Here is a 19151-nt window from a genome sequence, read left to right on the forward strand (position 1 = left end):
ACAACAACCTCAGCACCAGTCTTATAATATGCTTACTTTTTCATTCAACCTTTCATACAGGTTTGTCTCGGAGATAGAAATCTGTTTTGCTAGCGAGACCTGCTCCCGCAAGGAACTGTAATGTGACCGAATTGACTCCCTTTATTATTCCAAACCTATTTGTGGATATAACATATCAAAATCAGCAAGCTAGACAGAGATGTGAATACTACTACTAGACATACAAGTTTGGCTCATCTCACATGCTTGATTGCTTCTTAGATGTATTCAATCATGCAGAACCTGTTCAGGTAAGTCTGTCAGGAGTATAGATGGAAAAGCCGTAGATGAAGGCCACCATTTTGTAACGTACCTGCCATCCCGGTGCGCCGCTCCTCCATCGGTGACCGTCTTGACAAAGATTCCCAGTTTCTCCAGGCCCATGTCTGCCCCCGCCCCCATCCCAATGATACTGATACCCAGCCCATCCCCATCTGAGGACAGTGAGACAGTGAGAAAACAATAAAATCATCGTAATCCATGATGAAAATGAAATGCTCTTTTGTTTCATAATAGCTTTTTAAATCAGAATTCCCTCTTGGGAGGAGGGATAACTGGAAGGCCGATGTAGGGATGATAGATGCGTGCTGATTGAGTGAGGGGATTGATCTCGGATTGTCTCAAGAGAATGGCGATTACAACTCCACTTTACAGTACTGTGAAGGGGAGTTTTCTTAAGTGGGCAATCTGGAATGTTCTTTGTTGTTTTTCGAATCGCAGATTGCCACATTAAGGTTATGGGGTAACTGAGCTGAGGTGTACCTTTCTCCAGCTCGACAGGGAACAGATGGAGCCTCTCCACCCTCTTCTCCAGCTCGTACTCTGCAGACGCAGCCATGGGGTCCACGTCCTCATTCCGACGGTCATAGTCCTCGTTGGGGTAGGTGGCAAACACCTGACAGATGAAGAGAACACAAAGTAGCTTATTAGAAAACTGTTTAAACATACTTTTTACTTAGGCTGGACATGTGTAAAGCACTTTGTGACAACTGCTGATGTAAACAGGGCTTTATAAAAAAATGTTTTTGTTGTTGATAGATTTACTGATTGAGCAGTAGTTGCGGGTTTATCATTGAGTATGAGGATGTTTCTATCCGTGTTAGAAGAGGGCCTTAGTTCCATTATGTTCTGATAGGGTGGATGGAGTTGGGACACAGTGAAAAGGGTGACCACATAGTGTAATATACTGTCACGTCATTCACCTAAAAAAATGGACACAAACCATTTCCATCACCAAATTTGCCTCAGTTAAAACTTGTTTCAACTACCAAAATGCTATTATATTCAGGTAAGACCTCAAATCAACCCCGGTATAAAACCCAAGCACCTCTCATAGAATAAATAGTGACCCATTTCAGAGCAGAGCTTCCACTTTAGCCCAGCTCCAACAGCATTCTTGCATCCCAAATGGAACCATATTCCCTACATAGTGCACTACTTTTGACCAGAGCCCTATGGGTAGTGCACTATATAGGGAGCTATTTGGGAATTAGTCCATAACAGTATACATAAGCACCTTCAGCATTCTAATGCAGTCCTGGCCACTGCAGCTGCCCCACACACACACACACACGTGTCCTCTCTTTCTCGGCCACTGTTCTCTCTGGTCTTCCAGGGAGACTCAGGTCACATGTGCACCTCACATAACCACTCTCCTACTAAGCTACACAGGACCTGCTCTGTGCTTTACCCTCTCTTCTCTTTCCATCTCACTCTACACCCTCCCATTCGTATCCCTCATTCCTCTCCTCTTTTTCTCTGTCCCTCCTCTCTCCATCCCCAATAACCTCCTCTTTTCTCACTCTCCTCATTCCCTCTGGGTTTTTTTCTATCTCCCTCTTTTGCTTCTTCTCCTCACTCCCTCAGTTCCCAATATAACCTCTCATCTTTTAATCGTTTCCCTCCAATGAATAACCCTCCTCCTCTCTGTTACAACGGTCTTCATGTTTGCTACCTTTTGTCATCTGTTTGTGCCTGTCTCAGAGTAGTCAGTACACACACACACCTCTTTGCTTGTACAGTGTCATCTAAATCACATGGTTTCTGTCTCCGTAGCAACCACATAGTGTAGTGCTTGTCAGATTTGACATTGCCCTTATGATTTAATCAACCTGACAGAACTAAATTGACTATTTTCTGTTTTCATACATCATTGAATACTAGGGAGGTTGAGGTGAGGCACATGTCTTTGGCTGGGTTAAACTGTATCTAGGTCTGTGCAGTTGAACACCCGGAAGAGCTCTTACATCAAAGCAGCCATTGTACAGTACATACACTCTTGACGACGCATCCTATGACCACGTAAATGCCAGCTCAGAGCTACACATTTAGGCACACACACACGTTAATGACTACCTAAACCAGTAAACCTCTGACTGGTGTAGACCAATGGCGTGGGTTTGGCATATGGTCTAAATAGGTTGTGTGATTTAGGTTACCTTTGTATCTAGGCAGATTAGGATCATTTGGATTATAAGCAGACAGGAAATATGTTTAGCCTTCGTGTGAATGGATGTAGCCTGGCACTAGCACAGGGTTATTCAAATCTTACCCTACAAGGTCCGGACTACTGCTGGTATTCTGTTCTACCTGATAATTAACTACACCCCACCTGGTGTCCCAGGTCCCTGGCTAAAGGGGAAGAATGAAAGAAAGCAGTGGAACTGGCATGGAGGTCCAGATTTGAGTTTGAGGGCATTAGCACATCAACAGTTAAAACAACTGAAAGTGGTCCCCCAAAACTCTCTAACTGTGTGCATCCGAAATAACACCCTATTCCCTATATAGGGCACTACTTTTGACCAGAGCCCTATTCTTGTCTATTTATTGTATCTGTGCCTTTGTTCTGTGTCTGAAGCACCACCATAGCGCTAATATAATTGCCCTTAAGGGGACAAATCAAGTTATCTGAATTTAATTGAAAAGTAGTTCACTACATAGGGAGTAGAGTGTAATTTGGGATTTAGCCACTGTCTCAAATGGCAGTTCGCTCCTTGAGTTTAATGACCACAGCTGGTGGCCCTTCCTGACCCCATTTCAAGGCCTTGTGACCAGAGACCAACTACAGTTCAGGCAGTATAGAGTATTAAAACATGTGTCAAAGGAAACAAGTCCCCTACATCCAGATGTGTCTGTACTCTGTACCACCTGCCTGGGTTGGGCTGGGCTGCATCATCTGCCTGACTGACAAGGCAAAGACACACGCACACACTGACATGGCGTACACACACACACTGACATGGCACACACACTGACATGGCACACACACACACACACTGACATGGCGCACACACACACAGAAAGCTAACACTTTCTCCTTCCAAAGTCAAGAGATTTACTTCTTCCTTATATGGGAGTATCCCACTAAAGGACAGACACTGATCATCTTACATGATGCTCTCATATCCTCCCTGCTTCCCTCCCTCCCTTCTGTACTGTATGCACGCACGCACACACACAGTCGATGAACCCTGGCTGAGCTGGGCGGGGCAGATAAGGTGGCATTGTGGCAGTCAATGAGCGACATGAGCCTGCCTGCCAGCCTTTCCCCCTTTCAGGAGACAAACATTGGGATTAAGGTGGGGGGCTGGGCAGGGGGAGGCTGGGGCAGGGCAGGGGGAGGGCTGGGGCAGGATACATGCTGCTGCTGCTCCAGTTGTGACAGATAATAGGTCACAGTGGCTAACAGATGGCCAGGAACAACCCTCCCTCCAACCCTCTCTGCCACCAACCGCCCTACAAAAGCTGTGTGTGCAGCCAGTAGCTAAACTAAGCTAACGCCTTCTGTTTGTGTCAGAACAAGGAAACCAAACAGGGAAACCGCTTGGAATGTATCACATATTAAAAACCCCAGCAACACACAAATGACTAGGTTGGTACTATGGGAGGTATATAGAGGCATGCTCTTATGCTATTATATATTTTTTCAACAATTACCACAATGGCTCCTAGGTTGCACCCTAAATGACACCCTAGTCCCTATGGCCCTGGTCAAATGAAGCTTTGTTTCCCCTTCACTACCTGAAACATTGAGCATTTCCTGCCAATTGTGTCAAAACTAGGTTAATTACTCGAGGATTTGATCAACACAGTGTACATTGCCTAAATTCAACATACCTGGTCTTCCAGGTCAGTTAAATCCAAAACACGAAGTGCCTGCGGCACTCCAGGCCCAGGGTTGCCTACCCCTGAACTAGAGAATAGGATGCCACTTGGTACACAGCCCTTGGCTGGGAGGGATGTGGTTGGGTAACATTGTGGTCAACTGGTTACATCCTCCTAGTACCAGGTTTCCCAAACTCTGTACTCAGGACCCCTAAAGGATGCACGTTTTTGTCCTAACACTAGACAGCTGATTCAAATTACCATTATTTATTTGAATCAGCTGTGTAGTGCTAGGGCAAAAACTAAAATGTGCACCCCTTGGATTCCCGAGGACCGGGTTTGGGAAACGCGGTCCTAGTAGAAAGCAGTTTACCCTGTTCCTCCTCTTGTTGCTTTCCCCAAAAACAAATCCAAATCTGGCCTAAACCCAAGAGGCTGTGGGGATGTGGTGTTGACGGGTGAGTTTAGTTGGTTTCTCACAACAGAAATAGCATGTTCCTCTCCACACAGTCTCTCCACAAGCTCAGCTGCTAACCTATTAACATTACCACTGGGGCGTTCCACACGTTTTTTTTATAACACTCTTAGTCGCTCTTCCTATTACATTTTCTTTTTTACAAGATGTTAGTTTTCACTGTAAACTATTTGCTCTCCATGCATGGTAGAATCTCAATTGCATTTTCTTGATTCCTTTGCATCCTCTGTCCTGGCCTCCTCAAAACCCATTGGATGCAAAGGTCAGAGATCCCTCCCCTCTGACATTCTCCTCCAATGGATTTTGAGAAGGAGATGAGGAGAGTGGACGTGAGGAATCAAGTCAATGCAATCGAGATTCTCCTCATGTCCCATTGAAATGGCACTTTAGTCAGAGCTTTCAACTACCAAAGTAGAATTATGGGATGGAAAGTGATGAGATTGGTTGTCTCATGTGTCCTATTAACATCTTCATTCATAGTTCAGAACAGGCAGTCTATCTGCTACTTGCAGTCTCAGAGCATTTCATTTCAATGTACCGGATATCTGTTGCAATTAACCCACTAGATGTGTGATAAATTGGTTTCCGAGAGCTGGCTTGTAGCTTAATCAAACCACAGCAGCAACAAGCTCAGCACAGACTTAACGTCCCTCCGAGAATCACTCAGGTGGGCCTACCTCCAACAAACACTCAATCTCCCACTAACTGTCCTGAAGACAATCAAACCTTAATCAAACCGCACAAACAATCTTAGCACGTATAACAGACTTAACGTCTCTCCGAGAATTAAGCAGACGTAACAACAAACACCTAATCCCACTAAGTCTCCTGAACCTTAATTAAACTGCATAAACAAGCTAAATATAATGAAGGGATACCTCCAACAAACAATCACAGTCAGTTCCAATGTGTTCGTCACCCCTTCCCCCTAATTCGTCAATGTTTGCAGATCTGAATGGTCTGGAAATGTATAAGCTTCTGCATATACAGTACCAGTGAAAAGTTTAGACACATCTACTCATTCCAGGGTTTCTTTATTTTTACTATTTTCTACATTGTTGAATAATAGTGAAGACATGAAAACTAATAAATAATACATATGGAATCATGTAGTAACCAAAAAAAAATTAACAAATCAAAATATATTTGATATTTGAGATTCTTCACAGTAGCCACCCTTTGCCTTGATGACAGCTTTGTACAAACTTGCCATTCTCTCAACCAGCTTCATGAGGTAGTCACCTGGAATGCATTTAAATTAACAGGTGTGTCTTGTTAAAAGTGAATTTCTCTCCCTCTTAATGCATTTGAGCCAGTTGTGTTGTGACAAGGTAGGGGTGGTATACAGGAGATTGCCCTATTTGGTAAAAGACCAAGTCCATATTATGGCAAGAACAGCTCAAATAAACAAAGAGAAATGACAGTCCATCAGTACTTTAAGACATGAAGGTCAGTCAATGTGGAAAATTTCAAGAACTTTGAAAGTGCAGTTGTAAAAACCATCAGGCGCTACGATGAATCTAGCTCTCATGTGGACCGCCACAGGAAAGTAAGACCCGGAGTTACCTCTGCTGCAGAGGATAAGTTCATTAGAGTTAACTGCACCTCAGATTGCAGCCCAAATAAATGCTTCACAAAGTTCAAGTAACAGATGCATCTCAACATCAACTGTTCAGAGGAGACTGTGTGAATCAGGCCTTCATGGTTGAATTGCTGCAAAGAAACCACTACTAAAGGGCACCAATAAGAAGAAGAGACTTGCTTGGGCCAAGAAATGCGAGCAATGGACATGAGACTGGTGGAAATCTGTCCTTTGGTCTGATGAGTCCAAATTTGATATTTTTGGTACCAACTGCAGAGTAGGTAAACGGATGATCTCCGCATGTGTGGTTCCCATCGTGATGCATGGAGGAGGTGTGATGGTGCTTTGCTGGTGACACTGTCAGTGATGTATTTACAACTCAAAAAAGGCACACATAACCAGCATGGCTACCACAGCATTCTGCAGCAATACGCCATCCCATCTGGTTTGCGCTTAGTCAGACTATCATTTGTTTTTCAACAGAACAATAACCCAACACCTCCAGGCTGTGTAAGGGCTATTTGACCAAGAAGGAGAGTAATGGAGTGCTGAATGATACAATAATCACTTGTGAATGATGCCCAGCTTGTGTGCAGTAAGGCAAGAAATGTCACATTCCTCTTTTTTTCAAATTTTTCCAATCATATGTAGCCTAGCCAGTAGGCCTATATGTTTCGATAAGGTTTGAATCGCAACTAAAATGCCCACTTAATTAAGAAGTTAAGCACATTAATCCGCTTTGCAACTGGTGTTGAGTCTGAACTGGCATACAGTTTGGGGAAGATAATTTTCACCATAAAAATGCACCTTTATAATAAAGCATTACATGAAAATGGTGTTTTCCCGCTAATTGATTGCATTTTGGAACATTCGCACTTATAGCCTACTGCCGTCTGCGGATTATTGCGCTTATAATGTGAAGAAATAGCCTAATAGTTTATCAACATTTTAACCTAAACGTTTTGATCGGTTGCATGAGCATCATTGCTTTTGAAAGTTTTTTTGATATGAGTAGTGTATTCATTTGGGATCTATCACATCCCACAACGGTCCCAGACTATGTTTGGAATATTATTTCTCGTAGGCTAGTGCTTTTGCTGTTCGTTAGGCCTACTCATCTTGTTGGCTGACGAAAAGTAAAGGTGGACAGTCCTTCTAACATCTTCAATATGCACCTCGGAATTCGATAAGAAGGACGTGCGCAGTTGCGCCCCCGATGTGTCTGTCCTCACTTGTAGCTACTTCGGAGCTGAGATAGATGCCTGTGAGAAGAACTCAATCAAGTGACGGGTATTGGCTAATAAGAATTGAGATATCTGAGAGAGCCATGTGAGTGAGAGGTGCTTCGGAACACGCAGCTGAAAGAAGGCAATTATAATTGTTATATTCAGCCCAAGGGCACAGCGTCCACTGGGCGCAAAAGGCATGGATTTGTTTAGGGGGCGTTATGGTCACACTAGGGGGATGCCGCCGGGAAATTCTAGGCATTATCAAGAGCTTGTCAAATTCTGAATGAGAGATTGATGAAGTGTGTGCAGGCTGTGAAAGAAACAAAGCAGAGCGCATGCCTTTCATGCAACTTTTCTCAAATCATCATTAGTCGCATCATGCAGCCTTAGAACATATTAAAAATCATAACATATAGCCCAATGTTTGAATCACAACTAAAGTTGCATGAATCTCTAAATTAAGAATAGAGGAGAACCCATTTCTTTGTTAACCTCTCTGGGGTAGGAGGCAGTATTTTGACATCCGGATGAAAAGCGTGCCCAAAGTAAACTGCCTGTTACTCAGGCACAGAAGCTAGGATATGCATATAATTGGTAGATTTGGATAGAAAACACTCTAACGTTTCTAAAACTGTTAAAATATGTATGTGAGTATAACAGAACTGATATGGCAGGCGAAACCCCGAGGACAAACCATCCCCCCCAAAAAAATTCAGCTTACCACTATTTTCAATGGCTAGTATTTTAATAATAAGGCCAAGACTCCCAGATTGCAGTTCCTAGGGCTTCCACTAGATGTCAACAGTCTTTAGAAAGAGTTTCAAGCTGGTTTTTGGAAAAATGACCCAGAAATTGTAGTTTTTCTAGGTGGCTCCCATTTTGGCAGTAGTGTTTCCAGGCGCGTGGAGGAAAGCACGTTCTTTCATATTTATCTCCGGTAATGAACATACTATTAATCGGTCTTAAATTGTATCGTTTATTTGCGTATTAGAATACCTAAGGTTTGATTATAAACGTTGTTTGAATTGTTTGGAAAAGTTTATTAGTAACGTTTGGGATTCATTTTGTATGCATTTTGATGGAGGGAAACTGGGTGGATTATTGACTGAAGCGCGCCAGCTAAACTGAGTTTTTATGGATATAAAGAAGGACATTATCGAACAAAAGGACCATTTGTGATGTAACTGGGACATTTTGGAATAAGAATAAGATTATCAAAAGGTAAGGCATTTTTTATATCGCTATTTCTGACTTTTGTGTCGCACCTGCCTGGTTGAAATATGATTTATGTTTTTGTATGCGGGGCGCTGTCCTCAGATAATCGTATGGTTTGCTTTCGCCGTAAAGCCTTTTTGAAATCTGACACAGCGGCTGGATTAACAAGAAGTTAAGCTTTATTTTGATGTATAACACATATTTTCAAGAATGTTAAATATTTGAAATTAGTATTTTTGGATTTCGCGCTCTGCCTATTTCACTGGATGTTGGTCAGGAGGGACGTTACCGTCCCACGTACCCTAGTTAACCGCTCAACACAGAATAGCTGCATGTGCGCACTCCCTCAGATTTCATTTGGAGAAAACATCCTTTCTATTTTATGTTCAATTGTATTCTTCATACTATAAATAATATCAAATAATGCCACGGAATTCTAAGCAAATCTTGTCTGCTAAATGAACTAGTGTAGCCCACAGCCATATGGTATAGCCAGATCTGGACCTAACATAAGGACAACTCAGAGTATGCGATTCTGTTCTTCTGAAATATATTACATTTTCTTCATATCATGTTTCTTTAGACTTGTCTAAAATAAATACATGGATTTATTGTGATGGTGTAGGCTATATTAACATTGATTTATTATACTTTTTAAAATGTAGATGTTCCAAAAGTCTGCATCAGTGGCTTGTAGGCTATGCGTGGAAGCCATGAGATGCTAAATGTTAACGGTCAATTACCATGAGACCGGCAGTTATTTGCTTGACAATCACCTGCTAACAAAATGTCATGACCTCCACAGCCCTAGCTTCACATACAGAAACCGCACAGAGGCTGCATGCAGCAGGACTGTGGTGTGCATTGAGTTGGGTGGTGCAGCCCATAGACTGTATAATACGGTGCAGCCCATAGACTGTATAATATGGTGCAGCCCAGCCAAAAAAAGTGGGACAGAATGACCTTGCTGATAATCTGTCTGGTCCCCCATCCCCCTCTCATGGGCAATGTGTGACTGGCCAATAGATTCACTTGGTAGACAGTGTGTGAGATGACTGGCCAATTGTCCCTTACCAGTGAACCTGTTTTATCATACCTGGCCACAATGTGATGCATTACATCTCTCTGGCTTCCCTTGTGGTCCAAGTAAAAAGCCTCAATTTTACTAACGCTTGCAAACATACCTGCTAAATAGGTTTTCAACCCATTTCAATATCTAGTCAACAAAGTCTACTGGGCTATAATCACATCAAAGACTATTTTTGTATTCTTTATTTGTTTGAATTGCAGACAGTGTAAAAAAAACAATCAAATGTGTATTCATGACTGGAGCTAGCTCCGACTATTATGGGATGCCACTGTGTAGGCTGTAAATATTCATCAGAGAGGGGATTGGTGAAGAATGGACAGAGGTGGAAAGATAGTTGAAGAGGGACAAACGGGAATTCTGTTCCTGGTTGAAAGAGTGTATGTTGCAGATAGTTTTTTCTACACACATGGTACAAATTCAAAGGAGATTATAAAAAAATGATATATATATATATATATATAATATACATACACACACACACACATTAAAATCGCTCCAATCAACATTAGGATCAATAATTCAAAGCATCTTGTACCAGGAGAATAGGAGAGAACAGTTATGAAATACAGTGATGTAAAACAGGAAATATAGAGTAAGGACAACAAAACAAATAAGAAGTGAGGAACCGGAGAGCAGGTTCCTGTGTTTACAACAAGCAGACAGCCCCAAAGGAGAGGCCTGTCTGTGGTAATTACAATGCTGCTATTTTTATCAACTTATCATAAAACAAGAGGAGAATGGTGACAGATGGAGAGAAAAAAAAGAGAGGGAGTGAGAGAAAGGAGGGTGTTAGAGTGAACAAAGCCAGTAGTGTGAACTGAACTTTACCCCAGCGATGCTGTTTGTGCCAGTTTGAGAAGAGAAAAAAAGAAATACATTTGACACAGACCCCAGTGGCTGTCACCACAACAACTCCTATGTGTGGGCGTCTGGGTGAGAGAGAGAGAGCGCAGATACGATGAGGGGGAAATAGTCACCAAAAAAATGGCCAAGCACGGGCACTTCCTGTACCACTGAGGGAGAGAAAGACAGCGAGACAGAGAAAGACAGCGAGACAGAGAAAGACAGCGAGACAGAGAAAGACACACAGAGATAGAGAGACAGTGAGACAGAGAAAGACAGCGAGACAGAGAAAGACAGCGAGACAGAGAAAGACACACAGAGATAGAGAGACAGTGAGATAGCAATAGAAACAGCGAAAGAAAGACACAGAAGAAAAATACACACACACAGAGACAGAGACATTCAGCAACAACAAAAAAGCTAGTGACAATACTGTTTGACCAAAGTCCTGGCAGTCATTAAACCATGACATTTTAGCCACCAAATAAAGGGCCTTCAATTTGTCCTCCCTCTGACTCCCATGCATTCCCACTGTACCCATATCAATCTAAATAACAAAAGAGACTCTGATACAGAGTGAAGGACTGTGTCAGTGTGATGGGAGGGTTTGTTTCAGAGGACAGCCACTGTTGGGTACAGTAGTACTAGACTGAACATATCAAAAAGACTGTGACGGTCAGCCACAAAGCGCTTTGAGATTTCTTGAACATAGAGCTTGGCGATATGGACAAAAATATTTGAGATAAAATTGCTTGAATTGATGCGATAACAATAAATAGAATGACAAGTTCTAACCTTCATCTGCACCACAGTTTAACTTTCACCCAAATTAGCAAACAAATTTTGTTTCAAACTTCACATTTCTGTAATATATTGTAACGAACGATATCAGCAAAATGCCTGCGATAAGTTGATTGGTGTCTATAATTTTCGGTTTACTTTCCGAGCTCTACTTGAACATATCAAAAAGACAGGGAGACAGTCAGCCACAAAGCGCTTTGAGTGTTATTTCTGTTATAAAAAGCACTACAGAAATGCAATAGATTATTGTTATTGCTGTTGGGTACAAGCCCACAGCACAGACCGACCCACTCTGCTCTCTGTTAGGTCTAATGAGCTGTTGCTGCATTGTCACACCACGCAGATGGCGAGCCAATGTAAAACATTACATTACAGGAAGTCACAGTTTTCTCTTTTTGATACTCTCATAGGGTCACAACTTCTTCTACTGAAGTGATCTGGAATGATGGGTTATCATAACTGGTTGAAATATAACATATCTTATGAAATAGCCTACCCACTGGGCACAGATATCAATTCAACGTCTATTCCACTTTGGTTCAACGTCATTTCAGTGAAATGACATGGAAACAACATTGATTCAGTTGCTTCATTGGTCAAACACAATTTGACGATGCATGACTCTGTTCGAGAGAGAGAGAGAACTTCAATATGGATGGTCATGATAGCTGCAAGAGCTGTTTCAGTAGCTGCTTGAGCTGGCGCTGCATGTGTGAGTGTGGGACTTAATAGTATCAACGCACACTTGACTTGGCAGAGCTAGGGCTTCTCTCTCTCCATGTTAATGCTGGAGAACTCAGGGCAGTGAGACTGAACTGGGGTAGCAGAGAACAGGGCTACATACCAAATGGCACCCTATTCTCTACATTTTTTAAATATTCTTTTTTATTTCACCTTTATTTAACAAGGTAGGCAAGTTGAGAACAAGTTCTCATTTACAATTGCGACCTGGCCAAGATAAAGCAAAGCAGTTCGACACATACAACAACACAGAGTTACACATGGAGTAAAACAAACATACAGTCAATAATACAGTAGAAAAATAAGTCTGTATACAATGTGAGCAAATGAGGTGAGATAAGGGAGGTAAAGGCAAAAAAAAGGCCATGGTGGCAAAGTAAATACAATATATCAAGTAAAACACTGGAATGGTAGATTTGCAGTGGAAGAATGTGCAAAGTAAAAATAGAAATAATGGGGTGCAAAGGAGCAAAATAAATAAATAAATACAGTAGGGGAAGAGGTAGTTGTTTGGGCAAAATTATAGATGGGCTATGTACAGGTGCAGTAATCTGTGAGCTGCTCTGACAGCTGGTGCGTAAAGCTAGTGAGGGAGATACATACATAGTGGACTACTTTTGACCAACGACCATTCCCTACATCTCCCATACTCAACTGGCGGACCACAGTCTGGATCCGGACCCAGAACTGGGTCAATACGGACCGCGGGTCCCGACTACAAAATGTAAATAAAATAATAATATTATTTGGGGGGGGTGTGGCTCAGTCGGGCTTTGACCCCTGGTATCATATAAACACAAATAAGGCATGGAAAAATGCGTAGAATTGCAGGAACTCAGCTTTAAAACAGCAACATTTTCTCTCCGCCAACAAGAGGAGTGTTAACAGTTTGGGGTCACGGGTTGCAAGGTGGGGTTTGTTACTATGCTGATAAATGACAATATCCATCTGGACCTTTACCACCTAGGACATTTTACTGACCGGACCTTCTCAAATATTACTTGAGTACTCCTGCACTGCATGAGGCACTACTTTTGACCAGAGCTCATTCCCTACAGTGGGCCCCGGTCAAAAGTAGTGTGCTATATAGGGAATAGGTTACCATTTGGGACACAGCTCATGACAGAGCAGTGAGACTGAGCTGGGGGAGCAGAGAATCGTACACTGCTTCTTGGATCATTACACTTCCCAGTCAGTAGAGACACTGAATCAACTTCTCCCCTCCTAGCCCTGACATGGATGTAGCCTCCAGCTTATTACAGTGTCTACAATAACATACGTCTATGTCTAGAATCATTTGTGATGGGCAACGATACGGAAAATCAATATCAGTTTCATTTTTTATTCAATATCATATCGGTTTGTAGAAAATACATTGCAAATGTGTGAATGTTCACTTCTCTGTGAAATCCAGATAACTGTTGTGGATTGCCCATTGGGATAGGTGTTCTGGTAGCATAAACCTACCTAACGAGTTTGAATAAAATGGGAAGCCATCTCCAGTATATGGCCCATAAGCAGGCAAGTAAATATGCTAAATCTGGAAAAAGGAGGCTACAGCCATATCAGGATTACCATGCTGAGAGAAATCATCAATATTACTTCTTCCTCATGTAGCAAAGTACTGTAACTTACTAAAGCACATGGGAATGAACCAACCACCAACATAACTCAACCGTTCTTCTTCTTTGGATTTTAATGGCAGTGTACTCTTTTTAGGTGCATTACCGCCATCCATATATAACCAACCACTGCACTGCTGTTGACCTTTTACAAGTATAGCCAGTCAGAATATCCCAACACACAATAAGAAAGCAGCTACGCTAATTATTCTGACTCTTTGTTCCTCCCTAACAATTATTTACAGACAGAGAGAGAGAGACCTACTGAGAGACAGAGAGCATTTTAGAGAGGGAGCTACAGAGAGCTACAGAGAAGAGAGCGAGAGCTACAGAGAGAGAGAGAGAGCAACAGAGAGAGCGCTACACAGAGAGCTACAGAGATCTACAGAGAGCAACAGAGAGATAGAGCGCTACAGAGAGAAAGAGAGAGCTACAGAGAGAGCTACAGAGAGTGAGCTACAGAGAGAGAGAGAGCTACAGAGAGAGCTACAGAGAGAGAGAGAGCTACAGAGAGAGAGAGAGAGCTACAGAGAGAGAGCCACAGAGAGAGAGCCACAGAGACAGAGAGGGAGCTACCGCTAGCGCCCACTGCATTTCAGATAAGGATCTACAGACTGGTTCTTTCAGGGCCATGTCAGCTGCACAGTGGGAATGCAGGCAGGCAGTGGCAACTGGCTGGGAACAAGGCTACTGGCACAGAGGGAGGGGGGAAGGGGGAGAGGAGGCAAGGGGGGAAATGACTAAGCATATAGTAATGTATGGCGTGAAGGAAATCCGTGGTAGTGTCCAAGTCAAACACTACTACAAAAGGACTGGTTGTTTATATGGAAGCCTGTGACGTGTTAAATATAACTGAATGCAGTGCAATGGTGTGTACGTGACCATGTATATTCTATTAGAGTGTGAGCTCACCTTGATAGGCCCCGTGCTGAAGCAGATCTTCCGGCTGGGTGGAGGGTCCTCCTCTTCAGGCAGCCCAGGTTTCTCATGACAGCTGGACTCAGGCTCATACGGCTCATCTTCATCCTCCTCTTCCTCATCCCGCTGGCTCCCTCCAGAGTCCTCCCCCACTGCGCTGTATGTTCTGATATCCACCTGTTCTCCCCCTGACTGATCCTTTACAGTTCTCTCTTCCCCCTCCTCCGCTGTACCCCCCTGGCCCATCACTCCATCTCCACCCTGCCTCCCTCTCTCACTGCTAGTGCCCTTGGGAGAGGTCTCCCTCACCTGGGCCTCGCTCTCTGTACTGTTCTCCCCATTCTCCAGAGAGATGTGGTGGATGTCAGCTTTCACTAATGTGCTGCTGGGCTCCTGGTCACTAGAGTGATCCTCAGACTGGCCTTCAGCTTTGGCCTGGGTTCCAGTCTTATCCCGGCCCTCTTTGGGCTCGGGGAGTGTCGGGCCACTGTGGCCTCCATTCTGCCCTCCGTTCAGGCCATCGGCGGTAGAGGAGGATGAGGGGGCAGCCTTAGCCCTGAGGCTTCTGGGAGGACCATCCAGGTCCCTCTGGCTGCGCCCCCCACCACCCTCTTCCTCCTGGCTGGCAGTTGGGAGGGCAGAAGCACGGTTCGCCCTCTTGGAGATGATTTTGGAGTTGAGCTGCACCCCCACCTTGGTGCTGACCCCCCGGGAGGGCAGTGGAGGGGTGGAGGAGAGGCGGTGCAGGTTGTTGCGGAGCTCAGAGGCCCGTTCAAAGACAGCACTGAGCTGGGAGACAGTGGGGGACACGGCCTCGGTGGTGTCCAGGCTGTCCAGGGATTCTGTGCTGCCGTTGAACCGGGCCACCACGTCCAGCCTGCCATCATGGAAGCCCAGGCCAGAGGTGCGCTCTGTCTTCAGCAGGACCCGGTTGGTGGCAGCGGCCTGCTTCTCCCGCTCCAGCTGCTGTGCCGCCTGTTGTTGTTCAAAGATCTTCCGTGTCTCTTGCAGCTTGGAGTAGCTGGGTGATGAGGCTAGGGGAGCCTGCCCGTTCTCTTCTTTGGCATTGGGGTTGAACCGGTTAACCCGCTCTGAGACAGTGGATCCCAGCTTCAGCAAGGCGCTGTGGTCCACATTCTCATTCAGGCTACCGGCTCTGGGGAGGGAGAGACGCACTCTCTCAGTAGTCTTCTCCAGGTCCTCCCCTCCCTCCCCCTCCCCGCCGGGAGATGTGCTCCCTGGGCCTTGCATCTGCTGAAACATGTTCTTGATACGGTGCACGTTGGAGCCGTAGCTCCGGCGGCCGCGGGGGCCCTCCTGCATATAATCGCCATTTGCAGCATTGTCCTTCACAGGCTTCAGCGCCTGTATCCCCGCCTCGTATGCGTTCCGGTGCGGGGATGGGCTCCTCAGCGTCGAACCAGAGCCGGTGCTCTTGGAAGATGAGGTATCGGTCTTCATCATGATCAGTCAAGCTTCACAACGGCTGCTCAGCAACGGCATCTCTCCTTTTCTCTTCCTCGGTTGTCAGCACAAATCGGTCCGTTCTCACCAACAGTCAATTCTGTTGGGGAGACGGTGAACCTACGTGCCGACTAGAACTGAATAGCAGGAGAATAAAAAACTAAGGTTATTGTTTTAGGCCGCGTGCATCCAGTATCCCAATCCTATGGAATGGAGGAAAGTGAAAAACGATGCATTCATTAGTCAAACTCGCTAGTAATTAAAACACCAACCTGACGAAAAACCTGGAGAAAATGCCCTGGTTACAAAAACATCACTGCAGAAAACTAGAACAGTAACCCAATGAACGCTGGATTTTCCACTGACGACAGATTTATTAAGTTTAATCCCTTTTCAAGAGCAGCAGCATCATCATCATTTTGATCTCTTGATTTTCTGAACTGCTGATTTCTGTCTCTGGGTCCTCCTCGCTCGCGTAAAAGCAGACTGCTACTGAGGATGGGACGAAACTGGGTCATAGCACCGTTCGCGTTCACTCTACGTTTTTAGTCCTTGAATATTAGCCTAGTGATAATCAATATATGTGAAGGTCTACTCCATACACGAGTTCTATATAATTACAATTATGATGTCAAGTAGACGAGTCAAATAAACAGAAATCTTCTTTACACTGAATATTTTGGGCACTTTAGGACCCTGAAGAAATCAAAACCAGCACGCATCAGATTACTGTGTCCAATGATGATGTATCCTTTTTATATCGTCGCTTCCTGCATTCACTAGTGCCTGTCTAGCCTACACGTTTGATGATAATATGTTATACAATGTTTTAGCAGTAGTCGGTGATATCCTACATTATTGTGAGGGCGTAGAGTAGACTATGCCTCTTAGTCTGCATCTAAATAATGCGCTCCATACTGTGCCAGTCCAATGCGTTTTCCCTAGCTACGAATAGACTGTAAATGAGCTATCTCGGAATATATAGGCAGATAACGGTTAACATAACGACCATTAATGTATTTTTATTCGAATTTACAACAGATGGAACCAAGAAGCAGAACTCCCATTGAGATAGGCCATGTTGTGCACACACCCTGACGCATACAGTACATAGTTGCATTTTCAATGCAGCATAAGGCTAACCTAGTCTACTTTTTTTAATGATCCGTGATATAGTTTAAGATTACATAGCCTAAGGTGTAGGCTAGATATAGTAGCATAGCTACATATTTGATTTAATTCACGAAAGCCACTGGAAAGTCAGTGATATCAGTGTGAATAATATAGAATGGCCCATCAACCAGCAGTTACATTTTTAGAGAACATAGAAGATACATTTTAAGGGGTGTTTCAGTAGTAGAAATTAAACAGTAGAGTGACAGTAATCTATTTCATAGCTTTTATTTGTTTTATTTTTTGTTCATTTTCTCCCCACATATTTTGTGGAATCACAATTGCCAGATAATTAGGAGGATTGTTTGAATATGATGAATGGCAATATTCACTGAACAAAAATATAAACGCAACATGTAAAGTGTTGGTCCGATGTTTCATGAACTGAATAAAAAGATCCCAGACATTTTCCATATGCACAAAAAGCTTATTTCTTTCAAATTTTGTGCACATTTTGTTTACATCCCTGATAGTGAGCATTTTTCCTTTTCCAAGATAATCCATCCACCTGACAGGTGCGGCATATCAAGAAGCTGATTAAACAGCATGATCATTACACACGTGCACCTTGTGCTGGGGACAATAAAAGGTGCAGTTTTGTCACACAACACAATGCCACAGATGTCTCAAGTTGTGAGGGAGCGTGCCATTGGCATGTTGACTGCAAGACTGTCCACCAGAGCTGTTGCCAGAGAATTTAATGATAACTTCTCAACCATAAGCCGCCTCCAACTTCGTTTTAGAGAATTTTACAGTACGTCCAACCAGCCTCACAACCGCAAACCGTGTGTATTGTGTCATGTGGGCAAGCGGTTTGCTGATGTCAATTGTGTTCAACAATGAACACAATTATATTTTATTGATGGCAATTTGAATGCACAGAGATACCGTGACAAGTTCCTGAGGCCCATTGTGAGGCCCATTTTTTGTGTGTCTGTGACCAACAGTCATGTGAAATCCATAGATTAGGGGCTAATGCAGTTTTTTTTTAAATTGGTTGTTTTTTTCTTATGAACTTGAACTCAGTAAAATCAATCAAATTGTTGTATGTTGCGTTTATATTTTTGTTCAGTATAGTTTTTTCTACCATTGTATAGGAGGGGTGGAAGACTAGGGGAAGGTGTCAACGTGACACAGTTAGACAGGGAAGGCAGACTACACGGCTAGTATTTTTATTATACCTCAAACCTACAGACATGCAGGCACACACACACACACACACACACACACACACACACACACACACACACACACACACACACACACACACACACATTCAGACAGACAAACACACACACATGTACTCACACACACACTTTAGGAAGTTATTACTGTATAGTGTGTGGGTCAGAAATAGCCCTGAAGTGCCTGGCTGACTGGGAGTGACTTAGCCCTCCTCTCCTCTTGGCCCTGTCAATCACAGCTCAAAACAAGATGGCAGACTGGACAGGCTGGAGATTTATTTTAATAGGCAAGGTTAAGTATTTGTTACTTTATAATAGTGAATATGACAACATTGACAAGAGGTTTTATTATTGAAAAAGATCACTTCTTCTATAGCTAATATAATTTGTGTTTTATGATGGATATTTTAGAGAACTTACCAGTGATTAAATATAGTAGGTGTCTGACAAGAGGAGTCATATTGTGCTGCCAGTATATATACAATTTTGAAGTTATATGACATCATGTGAAATGACAGAAAATATAGTTTTAACAGCTATGCTGCGTAGTGGTGTGGACATGGTGTTTAAGTGCAAATCAGTTCAGTGTCCAAGTTTCATGTTATTTGTAACCTCATGTAACTTTGCCATATCCAATAGTGATATCCTTTGGTACTTGTGCTCCTATCTAC

The 19151-nt window shown here is 43.4% G+C and overlaps 1 protein-coding gene across 1 annotated transcript in view; it reads right to left on the bottom strand.

Moving 5' to 3' along the window:
- LOC120029532 (neurabin-2-like) overlaps window positions 1–16554 on the bottom strand; it is a 24206-nt gene extending 7652 nt beyond the window's left edge. Inside the window, exons 1-3 of the mRNA XM_038974795.1 lie at window positions 14654–16554; window positions 802–934; window positions 353–473 (exon numbers count right to left, since the gene is read on the bottom strand). Of these exons, the coding sequence (XP_038830723.1) occupies window positions 353–473; window positions 802–934; window positions 14654–16123 (1724 nt within the window). The 5' untranslated portion in view covers window positions 16124–16554. The remainder of the gene's footprint in view (window positions 1–352; window positions 474–801; window positions 935–14653) is intronic.
- Between the last annotated feature and the right edge of the window lie 2597 nt (window positions 16555–19151).

Source organism: Salvelinus namaycush, chromosome 35 (assembly GCF_016432855.1).
Source record: "Salvelinus namaycush isolate Seneca chromosome 35, SaNama_1.0, whole genome shotgun sequence".
NCBI classification, from domain to species: Eukaryota; Metazoa; Chordata; class Actinopteri; order Salmoniformes; family Salmonidae; genus Salvelinus; species Salvelinus namaycush.